Consider the following 2,558-nt stretch of genomic DNA (forward strand, 5'->3'; position numbering starts at 1 on the left):
TATCCATACCTGGGACAAAGTAATAAAGTATCTCTTTCCATTTTCAGTGGTGAGTTTCGTGTATGTGCAGATACCCAAATGGTGCAACAGGATATAGAACCTGGCATACATGTATATGTACATTATTTCACTCTCTATGATGTAAGAGCGCGAGGATTTGTTAGACCCATGTGTCTGTCATACATATCCTCTGACTCAAGGAAACTCCTCCATTACTTCTCACATCTAAGATTGCTTTTTAGTAAGGTAAGCCATTTTATGCTTTATTTTTAGGATAATGTTTATACTGAAAAGTTATAGATGAACTATATTTTCAAACATAGAAAGAATGTTTTCCCTTTATTCACTCTCTTTTCAGGCAACCAAATATTTGAAGTTGAGCAACCTCACTCGATTCACAAATGAAATGCAGGAACTTATTACAGATCTTGAGTACACAAAGGACCGTTATATCCAAGTTCAAAGGCAGTTTGTAAGTAAGGTGTCATGTCATGTAGTTTCATTCCCACTAAATTTTGTGTATTTTTACATTTTATTCATATATACTACATTTTTCTTTCTTTTGCATAGTAATGTGTTGTCTTATTAGATACCAATATGAAATGGTCCTTTTTTGTCAAATAGAGGAGAATGATCACTTCTGTTAGATCCATTAGTGGGCTACTATGAATACTAAATTCTGAGAAGTGTTGCAGAAACGGCTTATGCAGATGACGCAGATAAGAATGGTTTAAATATATCTAATGTGATAGATTTATCATTTAAACGTTCCTTGTAAAGATACTGTCCATTTGTTTTCTTCATGAACTATTTATAAAGCACATAAACAGAGTGAAAGAAAGAACTTACCATTAACTTTTTTTCCCTACTCTTTGTGCAGAAAGAAATATCTAGTGACTGTCATCTTATTCTTCTACACTTTTGTATAATGTGCAAATTAGATGTTACTAATAAATTTTCCTTGGAATTATATACTTTGCCAAGTATATTCAATGAAGTAAATTATATTCATGTAAAAAAGGCTATTTTACCAACAATACTCATGCTTGCATTACAGTTGATCTCTTCTATAAGTTCACTTATATAATATGAAGAATGTTTTAACTAGCTACATATGTTTTCATGTTTAACAGTCAATTGATATGGAATCCAGCCCATTACCTCAAGAGATGGCAAAAACTCCAGAAGAGATACTAAACATTCCACAATTATCCACCAAAGATGATGACCAAACTAAAGTACAAAGAGCAGTAAGAGAAATATTTAGTACCGCAGCAGCTACAGGGATTCCTCACTACAATGGGCTTTTAGAAGAGGCCGTTCTCACAAGTTTGGGTTCTGTAGGTTCAGACAAGCAAGACGTAGAGGCAGCAGAACAAAAACAGTAAGTGTGACTTTTGCGCCAGCATTTACCCCTCTCTTGCAATGATCTCTTACTTCTGATTATCATAATTACTTATCTGTGGTTATCATAGATAAGTTTATATATGTAATTATGGACTTACATTGATTTCATTTGTAGGAATTTTAATCATATGATTATACTTTTTTGTATTTAAGATATTACTGATATCTTGTTGAGAGGCCCAAAACATTTTTATGTTGGATTATTGTTTTAAATGTAAGCTCATATCTTTTCATTATTGTATCAATTTCTGTAGTTCCTGTTGCTAAATTATTGATAGCATGAGCAACCAGAAGGCTAAATAGAAATGCTGACAATATCACGTACATTTTTAAATGCTTTATGCACATGAATTTAAGTAATTGTTGAAACCTTATGCTGTATTTCATATTCTCTTAGAAGATCATATTATTTATCTTAATACCTGGATGAGAATTGCACTACATGAAACACATTTTATCAAGAAAGAGGTTTAGGCCACTTAGATAATCTGTTCATTACAAAGATCATAACAGCCATAGATAAAGACGTTTAATTTTACCTTAGTGATCAGAGCAAAGAGTCCTCAGGTATTCCAACAAACTTAAATCAAGTCTTGGTGAGATTGTATATACTTCATTGGCTTGCCCTTTCGACTGTTTCACATTCATTTGGAACAGATGAAGTGCCTTGGATGGGCATGTGGCTATTAATTGAAGAGTTATCTGTAGCTGCTGCTCCTTCTTTTTAAACTTGTAACCAGTGAGCAAACTAACAGGGCATACAGGATATGTAACTTGTTCTTTCTTTTATTGTTCTCATAGAAAAAAGTATTGTCAATAAGGAATGAGGCAAATTTAAGAGAGGATTGAAATATATGAGAGTGATAAACATGTGATATTTATGTATCAAAGGTAGCAATAATAAAAATGTCCTGTTTGTGATTTGCAAGTGAAGTCAGTATTTTTCATAACTAAATTCTGAAATGGGTTCCAGATCCACTGCAAGTATGAGATCTCTGACCCCAGTATCTTGCAACCTGTTAAATTCAGATGATGATGAAGAAGCACTGTTAAAACATACAACACTGGAAGCTGTTGCTATGCAGCTTATGGAGTGCCAGCATATTATGGATATTGTAAAACCTCATATGGTAAGTCAAGTACATTAAGGC

General features: G+C 33.1%; 1 protein-coding gene across 1 annotated transcript in view; it reads left to right on the forward strand.

Moving 5' to 3' along the window:
- LOC119593059 overlaps positions 1 to 2,558 on the forward strand; it is a gene marked incomplete at its 5' end in the record, with an annotated part of 15,657 nt that overhangs the window by 789 nt on the left and 12,310 nt on the right. The window contains 4 exon segments of the mRNA XM_037941964.1: positions 48 to 246; positions 359 to 472; positions 1,134 to 1,384; positions 2,381 to 2,537. Of these exon segments, the coding sequence (XP_037797892.1) occupies positions 48 to 246; positions 359 to 472; positions 1,134 to 1,384; positions 2,381 to 2,537 (721 nt within the window).

The sequence above is a fragment of the Penaeus monodon genome, chromosome 31, assembly GCF_015228065.2.
Source record: "Penaeus monodon isolate SGIC_2016 chromosome 31, NSTDA_Pmon_1, whole genome shotgun sequence".
NCBI lineage: Eukaryota > Metazoa > Arthropoda > Malacostraca > Decapoda > Penaeidae > Penaeus > Penaeus monodon.